This window comes from Pygocentrus nattereri, chromosome 20 (genome assembly GCF_015220715.1).
Source record: "Pygocentrus nattereri isolate fPygNat1 chromosome 20, fPygNat1.pri, whole genome shotgun sequence".
NCBI classification, from domain to species: Eukaryota; Metazoa; Chordata; class Actinopteri; order Characiformes; family Serrasalmidae; genus Pygocentrus; species Pygocentrus nattereri.
The window spans coordinates 33672530-33690029 of record NC_051230.1 but is presented as its reverse complement, the minus strand read 5'-3'; the positions used below and the strand labels follow the sequence as shown (position 1 = coordinate 33690029).

Here is a 17500-nt window from a genome sequence, read left to right as displayed (position 1 = left end):
CGGAAGCCTCCTCAGCTCAGCTGACTTCAGTTAAACGCGCTTCACTGTCCATCACTGGAAATCTGATTCGGCTGACCAGCACAAAGTAAACAAAGCAAACTCGGTCAGACTTTAATATCCTGTAAAGGAAATAAGCTATAAAATGTTTTCAACATCTAAAAATATACAAAATGAAATCTATTAAAAATATCCATCATTTGTACTTATATTAAGATTATTATTATTAAAATAATAATTGTCCTTTACAATATTCATTACTTCATTTCTCATCATTCTGACTTATTAAGTTGAAATTACTCATTGTCTCAAAATCTATGACGTCCTATGTTGAAATAACGAGTCATTTTACTCAATATGTTGAAATAAGAACTTATTTTCTCCGTGTTTTTCCTTATTTGAGTTCACATGGAAATAACATTTACCTTTCGGCAACATTTTTATTTTAAACAAACTTTTGTTTAAACAATGAAACCTTTTCCAAATTTTTACTTTAATCGTCTTGATATTATGACTCTATCTTCATATTGTGACTTACAGTATATTAAAATGACTTCTCAACTTGTTTGACTTAGTGTTGAGAAAATAAGTAAGTCAGTCCAAATAATATTATTTTCTCCAAATGTTTACGTAGATTATCTAGAAATTTTGACTGTTCTTAAACTTGTGAGTTTCATTTGAAAAAAAAATTGACTCGTTAGGACAGTGGCTCGTTTTCTTAAAATTACATTGACTCGTTTTCTTAAAATTACATTGACTTGTTTTCTTAAAATTACATTGACTTGTTTTCTTAAAATTACATTGACTTATGTTGATACTACAAGAATGTCTTCGTCATGTTTTTGGTCAGAAACGCAGGTTATCCTGATATTTTGATTCTTTTCTCTTAAGTTGAGAAACGTATTTTTCGACTTGGTGCTGAAATAACACATTTTTTCAAAACTTGGAAAACAAATTTTAATGAATGTCAATTTTAAAAAAAATTAATGTCAAAGTAATTCTTTTCTAGAGAATCTCAGTAAAATGAGTGGTTGTGTAGCAGAAGCGCAGATACAGAGCCAGACTGTAGTCTGTGGGAATCAGACAGGCTGTTAGTCTTTTCCCCTCTATGGCTCTGAAATGAACAGCGTCTCAGCTGTGAAGCCTTTCCAGAGCAGCACAATAACACAGCACACCGTCCGCGGCTGCTGTGGCAGAGAGACAGTCGGCGCAGGAAAGCAGGAAGAAAGGCTGAGTGATGCGTTAGTGAGGACGTGTGAGAGCAGTGGGTCCTCAGCAGGTCTGAGTAGCCGCTCTCAGGGTGAGGGGATGAAGCGGCCGCTGTGCTCAGATCAATACAGAGACCTTTAATCTCTCAGATTATCAGCGCTCAGCCCTCCGCTCTCTGTCCAGCTCTCCCTCTCTCTCTCTCCTCCGCTCTCTGTCCAGCTCTCCCTCTCTCTCTCTCTCCTCCGCTCTCTGTCCAGCTCTCCCTCTCTCTCTCTCCTCCGCTCTCTGTCCAGCTCTCCCTCTCTCTCTCTCCTCCGCTCTCTGTCCAGCTCTCCCTCTCTCTCTCTCTCCTCCGCTCTCTGTCCAGCTCTCCCTCTCTCTCTCTCCTCCGCTCTCTGTCCAGCTCTCCCTCTCTCTCTCTCTCCTCCGCTCTCTGTCCAGCTCTCCCTCTCTCTCTCTCCTCCGCTCTCTGTCCAGCTCTCCCTCTCTCTCTCTCCTCCGCTCTCTGTCCAGCTCTCCCTCTCTCTCTCTCCTCCTCTCTCTGTCCAGCTCTCCCTCTCTCTCTCTCCTCCGCTCTCTGTCCAGCTCTCCCTCTCTCTCTCTCTCCTCCGCTCTCTGTCCAGCTCTCCCTCTCTCTCTCTCCTCCGCTCTCTGTCCAGCTCTCCCTCTCTCTCTCTCCTCCGCTCTCTGTCCAGCTCTCCCTCTCTCTCTCTCTCCTCCGCTCTCTGTCCAGCTCTCCCTCTCTCTCTCTCCTCCGCTCTCTGTCCAGCTCTCCCTCTCTCTCTCTCTCCTCCGCTCTCTGTCCAGCTCTCCCTCTCTCTCTCTCCTCCGCTCTCTGTCCAGCTCTCCCTCTCTCTCTCTCCTCCGCTCTCTGTCCAGCTCTCCCTCTCTCTCTCTCTCCTCCGCTCTCTGTCCAGCTCTCCCTCTCTCTCTGTCCAGCTCTCCCTCTCTCTCTCTCCTCCGCTCTCTGTCCAGCTCTCCCTCTCTCTCTGTCCAGCTCTCCCTCTCTCTCTCTCCTCCGCTCTCTGTCCAGCTCTGCCTCTCTCTCCTCCGCTCTCTGTCCAGCTCTCCCTCTCTCTCTCTCCTCCGCTCTCTGTCCAGCTCTCCCTCTCTCTCTCTCCTCCGCTCTCTGTCCAGCTCTCCCTCTCTCTCTCTCTCCTCCGCTCTCTGTCCAGCTCTCCCTCTCTCTCTCTCTCTCCTCCGCTCTCTGTCCAGCTCTCCCTCTCTCTCTCTCCTCCGCTCTCTGTCCAGCTCTCCCTCTCTCTCTCTCTCCTCCGCTCTCTGTCCAGCTCTCCCTCTCTCTCTCTCTCCTCCGCTCTCTGTCCAGCTCTCCCTCTCTCTCTGTCCAGCTCTCCCTCTCTCTCTCTCCTCCGCTCTCTGTCCAGCTCTCCCTCTCTCTCTGTCCAGCTCTCCCTCTCTCTCTCTCCTCCGCTCTCTGTCCAGCTCTCCCTCTCTCTCTCTCCTCCGCTCTCTGTCCAGCTCTCCCTCTCTCTCTGTCCAGCTCTCCCTCTCTCTCTCTCCTCCGCTCTCTGTCCAGCTCTCCCTCTCTCTCCTCCGCTCTCTGTCCAGCTCTCTCTCTCTCCCTCTCTCTCTCTCTCTCTCTCTCTCTCTCTCCTCCGCTCTCTGTCCAGCTCTCCCTCTCTCTCTCTCTCTCTCTGTCCAGCTCTCCCTCTCTCTCCTCCACTCTCTGTCCAGCTCTCCCTCTCTCTCTCTCCTCCGCTCTCTGTCCAGCTCTCCCTCTCTCTCTGTCCAGCTCTCCCTCTCTCTCTCTCCTCCGCTCTCTGTCCAGCTCTCCCTCTCTCTCCTCCGCTCTCTGTCCAGCTCTCTCTCTCTCCCTCTCTCTCTCTCTCTCTCTCTCTCTCCTCCGCTCTCTGTCCAGCTCTCCCTCTCTCTCTCTCTCTCTCTGTCCAGCTCTCCCTCTCTCTCCTCCGCTCTCTGTCCAGCTCTCCCTCTCTCTCTCTCTCCTCCGCTCTCTGTCCAGCTCTCCCTCTCTCTCTCTCCTCCGCTCTCTGTCCAGCTCTCCCTCTCTCTCTCTCTCCTCCTCTCTCTGTCCAGCTCTCCCTCTCTCTCCTCCGCTCTCTGTCCAGCTCTCCCTCTCTCTCTCTCTCCTCCGCTCTCTGTCCAGCTCTCTCTCTCTCTCTCTCCTCCGCTCTCTGTCCAGCTCTCCCTCTCTCTCTCTCTCCTCCTCTCTCTGTCCAGCTCTCCCTCTCTCTCCTCCGCTCTCTGTCCAGCTCTCCCTCTCTCTCTCTCTCCTCCGCTCTCTGTCCAGCTCTCTCTCTCTCTCTCTCTCTCTCTCTCTCTCTGTATTTCAGTTCAGTTCAATTAGAATAACTTTATTGGCTTGATGTGTAATGATCAGTTGTTGCTGAAGCAAGTAGTGGAATATTACAGTAGAGTATGGAGATGATGTTGAAGAAGAAAATAACGTCTAATATTTCTGTCTCTCTCTCTCTCTGCCTGTCTCTCTCTCAGTCTCTGGTCCAGTGCAGGAAGGCTGGTATCTCGTATGCTCTGCAGTCTCGTTCTTCACTCAAAGACGAGGAGCTGGTAAGAGAAACACAGCAGGGCTCAAAGTAATGATGAATCTGTGGCACCGCCGTCATTAAAGCGATAGTCTGGTCAAACCTAGCTCACTCACTTTTCCTCTTTTACTGGACATGTGGTCCATCAGCCAAGGGTCTGAAGTTTGCTTCTTTAGTTTTAGCACTGAAGCTCTGAGGCTAAAATAGCTGACATGTAATAGAATCATATACCCACCGATTAGCATGGTGCTAACTACACGTCTGCCTCATCACTTACCGTCCTTAAACCACACAGAGGTGTTCAGTATCTCTAATAGACTTGATTGTGTGGTTTCTGACACTGTAAAACACACTGATATCTATAAACACGGGCTAAATCAGAGCTGCCCATATCATGGCCCTGAAGACCCACCAGACCCCACCCCCCCTCACCCAGTGACAGTACAGACATATTTTATACCACTCACCTCATTCTTACTGCAATTTCTCTGCAAATTGGATCATTTGTGTTCAAGTGTTTTGAGATAAGTGTGTGTTGATGTAAGCGCCGTGCTAATTGGTGGGGTACAAGCTTCCATTATTTCTTAGCTACATTAGCCTCATGGCTCCAGTGCTAAACTTCATATGCCCACCCTGTCGTGGCTGATCAGCCACGTTTGAAGTAAAGGGGGCTTAAACTAACGCTTTAAGCCCACTGAGCTGAGCTAAGCTCTTGCTGCACCTCCCTCCGTTCTGCCTCTACACCATTTGGGCAAAACTTGTTTTTCCCAAACAGTCACTGCAACCCCGATGCTCTCGCTTCATCCCCCCCAAACAGAACACATCATCAGCACCTCTCACCCCCCCAAGCACTACTCAGGGCTTTTTAAAGACAGCAGAGCAGAGCGAGGCCAGGGGAGGGAGGCGGATGCCCACAGGCTGTTCTACAGCCCACTTTTGGCTGGCTGTCAGTGACACCTGCCTGCCTACACCTGCACACGGAGCAGCATCTCTACGACAACGAGCAGCGTGATCAGAACTTCACATTCACAGCAGCGCTTTCACTACAGAACCCGTTTACCCACCTCACCACCCTCACAGCAGACGCAGCTCTTATTTAGCTTTGAACTGGAGCTACAAGGCTGGTGGAGCTAACCAGTAAGGGCTTATACCCCACCAGTTAGCATGGTGCTAACAAGATCTGTTAGAGAAAAGGCTCTGATAATAACATTGAATTGAATTGAAGTGAAGTGAAGTGAAGTGAGGTGAGGTGAGGTGAGGTGAGGTGAGGTGAGGTGAGGTGAATTGAAGTGAAGTGAAGTGAGGTGAAGTAAATTGAAGTGAAGTGAAGTAAATTGAAGTGAATTGAAGTGATGTGAAGTGAGGTGAAGTGAATTGAAGTGAAGTGAGGTGAGGTGAGGTGAAGTGAAGTGAAGTGAAGTGAAGTGAAGTGAAGTGAAGTGATGTGAAGTGAAGTGAGGTGAAGTGAAGTGAAGTGATGTGAAGTGAAGTGAGGTGAATTGAAGTGAATTGAAGTGAAGTGAGGTGAAGTGAAGTGAAGTGAAATGAAGTGAAGTGAGGTGAAGTGAAGTGAAATGAGGTGAAGTGAATTGAAGTGAGGTGAAGTGAAGTGAGGTGAAGTGAAGTGAATTGAAGTGAAGTGAAGTAAATTGAATTGAAGTGAAGTGATGTGAAGTGAAGTGAGGTGATGTGAAGTGAAGTGAAGTGAAGTGAAGTGAAGTGAAGTGAAGTAAATTGAATTGAAGTGAAGTGATGTGAGGTGATGTGAAGTGAGGTGAAGTGAAGTGAAGTGATGTGAAGTGAAGTGAGGTGAAGTGAAGTGAGGTGAAGTGAATTGAAGTGAAGTGAGGTGAGGTGAGGTGAAGTGAAGTGAAGTGAAGTGAAGTGAAGTGAAGTGAAGTGATGTGAAGTGAAGTGAGGTGAAGTGAAGTGAAGTGATGTGAAGTGAAGTGAGGTGAATTGAAGTGAATTGAAGTGAAGTGAGGTGAAGTGAAGTGAAGTGAAATGAAGTGAAGTGAGGTGAAGTGAAGTGAAATGAGGTGAAGTGAATTGAAGTGAGGTGAAGTGAAGTGAGGTGAAGTGAAGTGAATTGAAGTGAAGTGAAGTAAATTGAATTGAAGTGAAGTGATGTGAAGTGAAGTGAGGTGATGTGAAGTGAAGTGAAGTGAAGTGAAGTGAAGTAAATTGAATTGAAGTGAAGTGATGTGAGGTGATGTGAAGTGAGGTGAAGTGAAGTGAAGTGATGTGAAGTGAAGTGAGGTGAAGTGAAGTGAGGTGAAGTGAAGTGAAGTGAAGTAAATTGAATTGAAGTGAAGTGAAGTGAAGTGAAGTGAGGTGATGTGAAGTGAAGTGAAGTGAAGTGAAGTGAATTGAATTGAAGTGAAGTGAAGTGAAGTGATGTGAGGTGAAGTGAAGTGAGGTGAAGTGAAGTGAAGTGAAGTGAAGTGAATTGAATTGAATTGAAGTGAAGTGAAGTGAAGTGATGTGAGGTGAAGTGAGGTGATGTGAAGTGAAGTGAAGTGAAGTGAATTGAATTGAAGTGAAGTGAAGTGAAGTGATGTGAGGTGAAGTGAAGTGAGGTGAAGTGAAGTGAAGTGAAGTGAAGTGAGGTGAAGTGAAGTGAGGTGAAGTGAAGTGAAGTGAAGTGAAGTGAAGTGAAGTGAAGTGAAGTGAGGTGAAGTGAATCAAATCGAATCAAGAAGAAGTTCCATCAGCTGTTATCATCAGTTATTCCATCAGCTGAGGTATGTGGCTGTGTGTGAAGTTTGCCCGAGGAACGTGCCGAGTTTTGGGAAAGATAATTAATCTCTGGAGTAAAATCTGAAGACTGGTTGCCAGATAAATGCTGTTATAATCCATCTTTTACAGCCCCCACAACACCTACAGCATCTTTAGCTGGTCACCCTGAGATCAGCCCTTCATCTCTGCCTCTCTCTCTCTTTCAGTAACACTCCTCCTCTCTGTGTCTCTCGCTCAGTTCAGTTTTAGCTCAGGATGAATTTTATTGCCACACAGACTAACAAAGAACAAAGTTTGAGAGTTTTAAAGAGTGAAAAAATAAAAAAATAAATATTTTACAGTCTGTAAACATTTACAAATGGGAGGTCAGTCTTAGAAGTCATGTAGAATTATTACTGCCATTTTGCTCAACTATTTAATCGATTATATCAATAAATGATTACATCCTCATGCAATAATTTGGATTTACATTGATTTATATGCTTTATGGACAGAAATTGGCAAAGAATTCAAAGTTTACAGACTAAACTTTGCACATAATTCCTCAGTTTGGTTCAGCGAGCTACAGATACTAATGTTGTGATCTTATTATCACGAGGAATAAATGAGACTTAAGAGTTAAACAAAAACATTGCAGCTGGAAGAAATGCATGTCGCTGCTGTCGGAAACGAAGCCTCCAAGATTCTTGTAATGGACGTTAACGGAACAGGATTCTTTACTGAAGTCATTGTGGAGCATTTCTGGCCATTCATGGTATTTTAACAGAGGAATTTTCCAGAGGTGTAAAATTCCTTCCGAGGATTTAGTTCCAACAGCCTGGCCTCTCTAGTCAGATCAAACCGCCAGCAGAGCTGTCCAGGCAGTTGGAACAAAACCCTGGGAAGGATTTTTACTGTCTGGACCTGAAGTTTACACCTCTGTTTTTTTTTTCATATTTTGTAAAGAAGTAAAAACCCAAAACATTGGAGATGCAGTGTTTTTGCCCGACAGTGATGAGATGTATGTTGTGTTTCTGTGTTACTGACCTGTCCTCTCTCTGTCCTGCAGAAGACCCATGTGTATAAGAAGACCCTGCAGGCTCTGATCTACCCCATCTCCTGCACCACGCCTCATAACTTCGAGGTCTGGACGGCCACCACGCCGACCTACTGCTATGAGTGCGAAGGGCTGCTGTGGGGGATCGCCCGGCAGGGCATGCGCTGCTCTGAGTGCGGGGTCAAATGTCACGAGAAGTGCCAGGAGCTCCTCAACGCCGACTGTCTACAGAGTGAGACGCGCTGGACGTGTTTAGACACCCAGCTGTTTTTAATACACACTGTCACGTCTTCTTTGCTTTCAGACCTCAGTAGGAGGGAGGCCTCCAGCACATTTCACCAAACGAGTTACCTGGTAAAAACGAGATTACATAACGAGTGCTAATGAAAAGAGAAGCAGTGCTGCTTGTTTCCTTCACTGTCCTGCGCTGGTCAGCACAGATGCACAGCACAGTGAAAATACTGGCCACGTGTAACTATTTCACAGATTCTTTGAGGAACTTTAGACATGAGATCTATAAAAATCTCGGTTCATGTGGAGCATCAGAGGGAGCAGGGAAGGTGCCTGTGAGCATGCGAAGCTAGTAAGCTTATTTAATGCAAACTGTTTGTATTTGTCAGCTCAGTTTTAGCAATAACGAAAGTGAATTTTCGTTATTCTGTTGTGGTTTTACGTTCCAAAACAATGAATAAAACGGCAAATTAATGAAAACACCTTTTTTCCAGTCACGTGCCTCTTGAATTTCGGTCTCAGCTTTGGCCAATTTTCACTTTGGTGCTCATTACATTTAAGAAAGGCTGTTCAGTTGTTTGTGTGTTCAAAGTGATGCCACAGCCATCCGTAAGTAAACCCAGAGCATTAGCACAGAGCTTCGTTATGATCCCTAAACCTTAACAGGGATGTTTTTCTGACTGCATTGAAACGTAACAGAAAAAATGGAACATCACTGCAGAGAAGGCGCACGGTGTAGTTCATACGGACTACAAGCTGATGAACAGAATGTCTTATGTTTAAAGTTATGTTTATAAACTGATCAGCACTACAGCTACTCGCTAAGACTCTTGTTCTTGTCCGTTGTCTCCCTCTCTCTCTCTCTCTCTTTGTCTGTCTGTCTGTCTGCCTGTAGGAGCGGCGGAGAAGAGCAGTAAGACCGGAGCTGAAGATCGCACCCAGCACATCATCTCAGCCATGAAGGACCGAATGAAGATCCGCGAGAGGAACAAGCCGGAGATCTTCGAGGTGATCCGAAGCGTCTTCACCATCAGCAAACTGAATCACGCCCAGCAGATGAAGACCATCAAGCAGACCGTCCTGGACGGAACCTCCAAGTGGTCCGCCAAAATCTCCATCACAGGTGATCACTACGGAGATTACAGATGGATTACAAACACTCACGTTGATTAATTTCACAAACCAGCACTTTTTATCTGATAGCACCAACAAAAAAGGTTGGAATCAGTGTTTTCAACCATATAGAAACAGTGGTCTTTGAGATAAATGTTCTTGTCCCAGATGGAGTTCACTTCTTTGGCTGTAGATGAAGCATATGTAGGTAACAAAGCTCAGTTCTCTGCAGTCTGCTGTACTATTTTTAGCTTCGTATGGCCCTATATTCCATATGTATAGTCAGCAGGGTATCATAACCAGGAGGGATATACCTAAGAACCTCCAGTGATAAAACTAAAGAAGGAAACTTCACATTTCCTTCAGATGCCAGTATGTTTGAGATGAGAGCAAACAGCGTAAATCAGATCTACTAACTGCAAACTGTGCTGTTACGTTAATGGGGAATAATATTAAACTAAGATTAGGTCGTTCATAATTCACTGGTTGACGATGGTGTGGTTTGAACTGGTTGATTGACTCGGGTTTCTTTACAGTGGTAGTGATAGGAACCAGAGGTCCTAAATATATACACGCCTTGAATGGGTTTAAAAAATGTGTTCTACGCCAAAATCTTCTCAAAATGGTCATAAAACAGCGTCTCAGTCATCAGGCAGTGAATTCAGAACCATTTCATGTAGGAACTTTCTGTGAGGGAGTTTTTAGAGGGGGACGTCTGGTTCCCATCACCACCATATTGAGCAGCTCTGACTCTGTGAGTTTCGCTCGAACAGAGCGTTTCACACCAAACCTCTCTAAACAGCTCTGATTACATCTTAACCATTTAATGATGCAGAGATTTGGAAAGTTCCCCTTTAAGTGAGCGTGGGAGGATGAGTGTCTGGTTGTTGTCATGTTGAATCGGTTGATGTGTCAGCTGTAGACTGGTCATGATGTTGGCGTGTAAAAGCTTCTCCCCTGCAGTGAGTGTTACATGTCTCACGCTGATTACTGAGGCGTCATACTGAGCTTTTATCACTCCGTCCACTCTGACTGGCTGCTTTTCCGCTAATGGAACGCCGATTGTCCTGCATGGTGATTTAGCTTTTGTTTGAGACAGCGACTCGACATCGATTCTATAGATAATAGTGCTGTTTCTGACAGATGTGTGAAGAGGTAACAGCTCTTCTCTCTGCAGGTCGATAATGTCTTGAGAGTTTTTCAGCTTTTTCCAGATTCACTCGGTATTTAAACAGTGGCTGGTTTACTTAAGCAGTAAAACTCCCATGGAGGTTTGTGTTGGTCAGTGTCATCAGGCCTGTGGTTCGGTCACAGTAGGCCATCACAGCTGTGATGCTATTCAAAGGATGCACATGGAAGATCTATTGCTTTGCAGTTTGTGACGCCAAAAAAGTAGTTCTCTCACACGTATCCTTCACACAATGAATGTTACAGGCGAGACTGTGATATATATATATATATGCACTATAAGGACAAAAGTATTTGGGACAAACCTCACAATTCAATTCAGGTGACACAGGTGTATAAAATCAAGCAGCTAGCCCTGCAGCCTGCTTTTACACACATTAGTGAAAGAATGGGTCCAAGCTGAGCGTCGGATGGTGTACAGTGGTGTACAGCGCTACCACTGGACTCTGGAGCAGTGGAATCGTTTTCTGTGAAATGATGAATCACGCTGCTCTGTCTGTCAGTCTGATGGACGAGTCTGGGTTTGGGTGAATGCCAGGAGAATGTTACCTGCCTGACTGCACTGTGCCAGCTGTAAAGATTAGTAGAGGGGGGATAATGATATGGGGAAATCTTAATGCTTCAGCACCAAGACATGTTGGACAATTCTATGCTTCCAACTTTGTGGGAACAGTTTGGGGAAGAGTCTTTCCTGTTCCAGCGTGACTGACTGAGCCCCAGTGCACAAAGCAAGGTCCATAAAGACATGCTTGGGTGAGTTGGTGTGGAAGACCTTGACTGGCTCTCACAGCCCTGACCTCAGAGATTGTGAGCCAGGTCCTCTCACCCAACATCAGTGTCTGACCTTACAAATGCTCTTCTGGATGAGTAGACAGAAATTCCAACGTACACTCTCCAAAATCTGTAGAAAGCTTCCCAGAAGAGTGGAAGCTGTTAGAGCTGCAAAGGGGGACCAACTCCATATTAATGCCTATGGTTTTGGAATGGGAGTCATAAAAGCTCCTATAGGTGTAATATGTGGGTGTCCCAATGCACTATTTGGGAGAGTGAAGGTGGACGCCTGTCCTCTTCCATAGCACCCACTTTGTAGCTATAAGGGCTTCCACTCTTCTGGAGTGTGTCTATGGGAAAAAGAGCATTTGTGAGATCAGACACTAATGTTGGATGAGAACGCCTGGCTCGCTGTTCATGTTTAAGTTCATTTCAAAGGGATTCAGTGGTGTCCATGGAAACCCAATTCACGAAGCTCCAGATGCAAAGTTCTGCATCAACATCAGATGCAGAACTTTGCATCTGGAGCTTCATGAATTGGGTTTCCATGGACACCATTGAATCAATTTGAAATGAACAGTTGATGTGGATGCTGATGCTGATGTTGCTCCCAGAACCCTAGTGAGTGATGCAAAAGAGGATTGTTTATTTTTACACTCTACGCGCTTCAGCAGTCAGCAGCGCCCCCTCTGTGAGTTTGTGTGGTCTACCACTTCGTGTCTAAGCTATTGTTGTTTCTATATTCTACCATTTCAATATAATAGCACTTACGGTTGACCAGGGCAGACCTAGCAGGGCAGAAATGTCATGGGCAAAGGTGGCATCCTATGAATAAAGTCACTGAGATCAGATTCACTACAACCCATTCTGCTTCCAGCCCTTGTCTATGGAGACTGCACAGCTATGTGCTCTCCCTCTCTCTCTCTCTCTATATATATATATATATATACATGTATGTGTGTGTGTGTGTGTGTAATGTATATATAGTGTAATCAATTCTCTGACTGTTCCAACATTGCTGACTGACTGACACTCTACCAGCATGAGTTCCTCTAAGCAGCTGGCTGAGGATCTGAGAATGACTAACTGATGCCTACAAGGCTATAAAAAGATCTCACACCTTTTCTATCTTACTGAAAGGTTGTTTCTTTTTGTTTGTGTGTGCAGTACTGAGCGCTCAGGGTCTGCAGGCTAAAGACCGGACCGGCTCCAGCGACCCGTACGTGACAGTGCAGGTTGGGAAGACCAAGAAGAGAACCAAAACCATCTACGGCAACCTCAATCCAGTTTGGGAGGAAACCTTCAACTTGTGAGTTTGGCTGTGTTTAATATTATTTGCTGTTTTGGGCTCAAACCCTAAGTCAGAGCTGAACACCTGACTATCCGCTAGTCTGAAGGCACTGTAGAACTTTATGCTGACTCCTGTGTTTAGTAGAAGCAGGCCTCAGACTCAGAAAATGAGCAAAAATGTCTTGAAGAACCTCAAACAGTTTGGAAACGGTTCTCTGGAACAGCTACAGTAGTTCCACACCGTGCTGAAGAGTAAAGTTCCTTGTCTGCCCAGTTGAGAAAAATGGTCGATAGCAGCTATTTTGTTACTTTTCTAAACACAATTTACTTTTAATTGACTGAGCCACGGACATTTGCTTTCATCAGTAACCACTGGTTGCATTTTGTGCACGAAATAGCTCAGGCTAACGTGAGCAGTACATTTTCCTCATCGACTTGGCCAGTGTGTTCCCTCTACAGAGCATCTGAGCATAAAGACGTGGTAATTATTTCTAGAGTCGTTTAATTCATGGACGATTTGACTGACTAAAACGTGTTTTTGTTTCCTTTTTTCTCCATCATTGAAAGCTTCTTTCATCTTTTATGAAGCAATAGATGCCTGATATGAACTTTACAGAGCACTTTTTAATGAAACAGTAGAAGCCGTATCGCCCCCTACGCTTCCTGTAGTGTATTACAGTCTGTCAGAGCGACTGTGTGGATCATATGAACATTATAGAGCTTTTTAAATGAAACAGTAGAAGCCGTATCGCCCCCTACGCTTCCTGTAGTGTATTACAGTCTGTCAGAGCGACTGTGTGGATCATATGAACATTATAGAGCTTTTTAAATGAAACAGTAGAAGCCGTATCGCCCCCTACGCTTCCTGTAGTGTATTACAGTCTGTCAGAGCGACTGTGTGGATCATATGAACATTATAGAGCTTTTTAAATGAAACAGTAGAAGCCGTATCGCCCCCTACGCTTCCTGTAGTGTATTACAGTCTGTCAGAGCGACTGTGTGGATCATATGAACATTATAGAGCTTTTTAAATGAAACAGTAGAAGCCGTATCGCCCCCTACGCTTCCTGTAGTGTATTACAGTCTGTCAGAGCGACTGTGTGGATCATATGAACATTATAGAGCTTTTTAAATGAAACAGTAGAAGCCGTATCGCCCCCTACGCTTCCTGTAGTGTATTACAGTCTGTCAGAGCGACTGTGTGGATCATATGAACATTATAGAGCTTTTTAAATGAAACAGTAGAAGCCGTATCGCCCCCTACGCTTCCTGTAGTGTATTACAGTCTGTCAGAGCGACTGTGTGGATCATATGAACATTATAGAGCTTTTTAAATGAAACAGTAGAAGCTGTATCGCCCCCTACGCTTGCTGTAGAGTATTACAGTCTGTCAGAGCGACTGTGTGGATCATATGAACATTATAGAGCTTTTTAAATGAAACAGTAGAAGCCGTATCGCCCCCTACGCTTCCTGTAGTGTATTACAGTCTGTCAGAGCGACTGTGTGGATCATATGAACATTATAGAGCTTTTTAAATGAAACAGTAGAAGCCGTATCGCCCCCTACGCTTCCTGTAGTGTATTACAGTCTGTCAGAGCGACTGTGTGGATCATATGAACATTATAGAGCTTTTTAAATGAAACAGTAGAAGCCGTATCGCCCCCTACGCTTCCTGTAGTGTATTACAGTCTGTCAGAGCGACTGTGTGGATCATATGAACATTATAGAGCTTTTTAAATGAAACAGTAGAAGCCGTATCGCCCCCTACGCTTCCTGTAGTGTATTACAGTCTGTCAGAGCGACTGTGTGGATCATATGAACATTATAGAGCTTTTTAATGAAACAGTAGAAGCCGTATCGCCCCCTACGCTTCCTGTAGTGTATTACAGTCTGTCAGAGCGACTGTGTGGATCATATGAACATTATAGAGCTTTTTAAATGAAACAGTAGAAGCCGTATCGCCCCCTACGCTTCCTGTAGTGTATTACCATTATAGAGCTTTTTAAATGAAACAGTAGAAGCCGTATCGCCCCCTACGCTTCCTGTAGTGTATTACAGTCTGTCAGAGCGACTGTGTGGATCATATGAACATTATAGAGCTTTTTAAATGAAACAGTAGAAGCCGTATCGCCCCCTACGCTTCCTGTAGTGTATTACACTCTGTCAGAGCGACTGTGTGGATCATATGAACATTATAGAGCTTTTTAAATGAAACAGTAGAAGCCGTATCGCCCCCTACGCTTCCTGTAACGTATTACAGTCTGTCAGAGCGACTGTGTGGATCATATGAACATTATAGAGCTTTTTAATGAAACAGTAGAAGCCGTATCGCCCCCTACGCTTCCTGTAGTGTATTACAGTCTGTCAGAGCGACTGTGTGGATCATATGAACATTATAGAGCTTTTTAAATGAAACAGTAGAAGCCGTATCGCCCCCTACGCTTCCTGTAGTGTATTACAGTCTGTCAGAGCGACTGTGTGGATCATATGAACATTATAGAGCTTTTTAAATGAAACAGTAGAAGCCGTATCGCCCCCTACGCTTCCTGTAGTGTATTACAGTCTGTCAGAGCGACTGTGTGGATCATATGAACATTATAGAGCTTTTTAAATGAAACAGTAGAAGCCGTATCGCCCCCTACGCTTCCTGTAGTGTATTACAGTCTGTCAGAGCGACTGTGTGGATCATATGAACATTATAGAGCTTTTTAAATGAAACAGTAGAAGGCGTATCGCCCCCTACGCTTCCTGTAGTGTATTACAGTCTGTCAGAGCGACTGTGTGGATCATATGAACATTATAGAGCTTTTTAAATGAAACAGTAGAAGCCGTATCGCCCCCTACGCTTCCTGTAGTGTATTACAGTCTGTCAGAGCGACTGTGTGGATCATATGAACATTATAGAGCTTTTTAAATGAAACAGTAGAAGCCGTATCGCCCCCTACGCTTCCTGTAGTGTATTACAGTCTGTCAGAGCGACTGTGTGGATCATATGAACATTATAGAGCTTTTTAAATGAAACAGTAGAAGCCGTATCGCCCCCTACGCTTCCTGTAGTGTATTACAGTCTGTCAGAGCGACTGTGTGGATCATATGAACATTATAGAGCTTTTTAAATGAAACAGTAGAAGCCGTATCGCCCCCTACGCTTCCTGTAGTGTATTACAGTCTGTCAGAGCGACTGTGTGGATCATATGAACATTATAGAGCTTTTTAAATGAAACAGTAGAAGCCGTATCGCCCCCTACGCTTCCTGTAGTGTATTACAGTCTGTCAGAGCGACTGTGTGGATCATATGAACATTATAGAGCTTTTTAAATGAAACAGTAGAAGCCGTATCGCCCCCTACGCTTCCTGTAGTGTATTACAGTCTGTCAGAGCGACTGTGTGGATCATATGAACATTATAGAGCTTTTTAAATGAAACAGTAGAAGGCGTATCGCCCCCTACGCTTCCTGTAGTGTATTACAGTCTGTCAGAGCGACTGTGTGGATCATATGAACATTATAGAGCTTTTTAAATGAAACAGTAGAAGCCGTATCGCCCCCTACGCTTCCTGTAGTGTATTACAGTCTGTCAGAGCGACTGTGTGGATCATATGAATATTATAGAGCTTTTTAAATGAAACAGTAGAAGTCGTATCGCCCCCTACGCTTCCTGTAACGTATTACAGTCTGTCAGAGCGACTGTGTGGATCATATGAACATTATAGAGCTTTTTAATGAAACAGTAGAAGCCGTATCGCCCCCTACGCTTCCTGTAGTGAATTACAGTCTGTCAGAGCGACTGTGTGGATCATATGAACATTATAGAGCTTTTTAAATGAAACAGTAGAAGCCGTATCGCCCCCTACGCTTCCTGTAGTGTATTACAGTCTGTCAGAGCGACTGTGTGGATCATATGAACATTATAGAGCTTTTTAAATGAAACAGTAGAAGCCGTATCGCCCCCTACGCTTCCTGTAGTGTATTACAGTCTGTCAGAGCGACTGTGTGGATCATATGAACATTATAGAGCTTTTTAAATGAAACAGTAGAAGCCGTATCGCCCCCTACGCTTCCTGTAGTGTATTACAGTCTGTCAGAGCGACTGTGTGGATCATATGAACATTATAGAGCTTTTTAAATGAAACAGTAGAAGCCGTATCGCCCCCTACGCTTCCTGTAGTGTATTACAGTCTGTCAGAGCGACTGTGTGGATCATATGAACATTATAGAGCTTTTTAAATGAAACAGTAGAAGCCGTATCGCCCCCTACGCTTCCTGTAGTGAATTACAGTCTGTCAGAGCGACTGTGTGGATCATTACGGAACGGTGAGTTTTTAAGTAAATAGTGTTTGTTTCACTGTTGCAGTCCTGTTTGTGATGATCCTCACAGTCAGCATCGTGAGTCTCTGTAGAATCTCCAGTAATGCAGGTAATTTCTGGTCCCAGCAGAGATAGAAAGGTGACAGTGAAGCCTTCTCCACAGCAGAATTACAGCCCTGACCTGGATTATGTAACTGTGTAACAGCGAGTTCAGCCCTGCGACCTGAATGAAGTGGTTTTCAGAAACTGTTTCTAAAAGTCCAGGTCAGTCACAGCGAGCTGTTGTTGATGGCCTGCAGAAATATCTCAATCCTACAATCCTAATAATAAATCATTTACCAAACCATATTTTTACCTCCTGCAGCTCCACTGTTCTCTTTCTCTCTGCATAGTTCAGTGTTTGAGATGTAAACAGAGTCATTCAGTGGGTTTGGTGTGAAATAGTTCAGACGTCTTTACAGTGGTGGTGATGGGAACCAGGCGTCGCCATGACTACAACACAGATGTAGACACTTTATTTACCATCCAGAACCTCCAGAGAACCTACACAGTCTTCTGAGCTTATATGGAAAGTTGATGATGGAAAATAGTGGAAAGATTTTAAATATTAAGTTTCCTTTGGGGACTATTTTGCCTCACGGCGCCTGCATGTATTTTAAAAATATATATTGAGCCTCGAAACCATCGTAAAGCAGCATCTCAGTCACCAGGCAGTGAATTCAGAACCATTTCTACTAATATCTAATCATAACTCTCTCTCTTTGTGATCTCCAGCGAGTGCCATAACTCGTCTGACCGTATAAAGGTGCGCGTGTGGGACGAGGATGACGATATAAAGTCTCGAGTGAAGCAGAGGCTGAAGAGGGAGTCGGATGATTTTCTGGGCCAGAGCATCATCGAGGTCCGAACGCTCAGCGGAGAGATGGACGTCTGGTACAACCTCGGTGGGTTTCTGGGAGTGATTCTGTGGAGGAAGCTAACCACCAAGCGAAAGCTTACCTATTCGCATTACTGAGCCACCAAGCCAGCTCTGATGTTTTTATATACAGTATATACATACATAAATGCGGGGTAATTGAGGCAGTTGAGTGAGGAT

General features: G+C 44.7%; 1 protein-coding gene across 3 annotated transcripts in view; it reads left to right on the top strand.

Annotated features, from left to right (window-relative positions):
* The window catches only part of LOC108415385 (protein unc-13 homolog B), a 177711-nt gene that overhangs the window by 107827 nt on the left and 52384 nt on the right, over nt 1–17500 (top strand). For all 3 annotated transcript variants that reach the window (XM_037531697.1, XM_037531696.1, XM_037531695.1), the window contains 5 exons: nt 3679–3753; nt 7516–7735; nt 8630–8857; nt 11974–12115; nt 17179–17348. In XM_037531697.1, coding sequence (XP_037387594.1) covers nt 3679–3753; nt 7516–7735; nt 8630–8857; nt 11974–12115; nt 17179–17348 — 835 coding nt within the window. The remainder of the gene's footprint in view (nt 1–3678; nt 3754–7515; nt 7736–8629; nt 8858–11973; nt 12116–17178; nt 17349–17500) is intronic.